At 72.0% G+C, this 737-nt stretch overlaps 1 protein-coding gene across 1 annotated transcript in view; it reads right to left on the reverse strand.

Annotated features, from left to right (window-relative positions):
- Nucleotides 1-495: 495 nt before the first annotated feature.
- PTF1A (pancreas specific transcription factor, 1a) overlaps nt 496-737 on the reverse strand; it is an 824-nt gene continuing 582 nt past the window's right edge. Inside the window, exon 2 of the mRNA XM_019507959.1 lies at nt 496-698. Coding sequence (XP_019363504.1) covers nt 496-698 — 203 coding nt within the window. The remainder of the gene's footprint in view (nt 699-737) is intronic.

The raw sequence follows: 737 nt of genomic DNA on the forward strand, positions 1-737 counted from the left end.
TGCGAGGAGTCCGCCCGGGCCGCGCCTGCCGCCACCCGAGGGGCAGCTCCGACGGGGGACACAGCCCTGCCCCGGCCCCGTCACAGCAGCTCTCAGGCTTACCGCTGCGCGGCCGGGCGGGGACATCTTCCCTGCCCCCAGCCCTTTTCTGCAGGCGTCGGGCCCCCTCCCCTGCCCTCCCCTCCCCAACCCGGCCCCCGCCAACAAACGGCCTCGGGAGGTTTGAGCCGGGTTTATTGCGAACACAGAGGCAGCAGAGTCCGCGGCTGCGGGAGTCCGGCCGGAGTCCCGGCCCCGGGGCTGTCCCGCCAGGCGTCCCGGCTCTTGCGTGTGCCGAAATCCGGATCAAGGAGATAAATTAGAGGTGCGAGCAGAGCCGCCGCCGCCGCCGCCAATAAATAGATAAATAACCGCGCCCCTCCCTCGCCTCCGTCCTGCCCCAGCGGCGCTCGGGGTGCGGGCGCCCGTCCAACGGCCGCGCGGGGCCGCGGGCAGTCACGACACGAAGCCCAAGGGCGGCTCGTTCTCCCGGTCGGTGAGCGAGGCTTTGCCGCCGAGCTTGCGCGGGTCCTCCGGCGTCCACACCTTGGCCGTCCGCACCGTGTTCTGCTCCTTGAGCTGCTTCTCGTCGGTCCAGGACAGGGAGTGCCCGGCCAGCGGCGGCAGCCCGTAGTCGGGGTCGCTGGGGGAGGGCGAGCCTGGAAGACACAAAGAGAGCGCGTGGGCCCGAGCCCGGC

This window comes from Gavialis gangeticus, unplaced genomic scaffold (assembly GCF_001723915.1).
Source record: "Gavialis gangeticus isolate Ggan-Ray unplaced genomic scaffold, GavGan_comp1, whole genome shotgun sequence".
NCBI lineage: Eukaryota > Metazoa > Chordata > Crocodylia > Gavialidae > Gavialis > Gavialis gangeticus.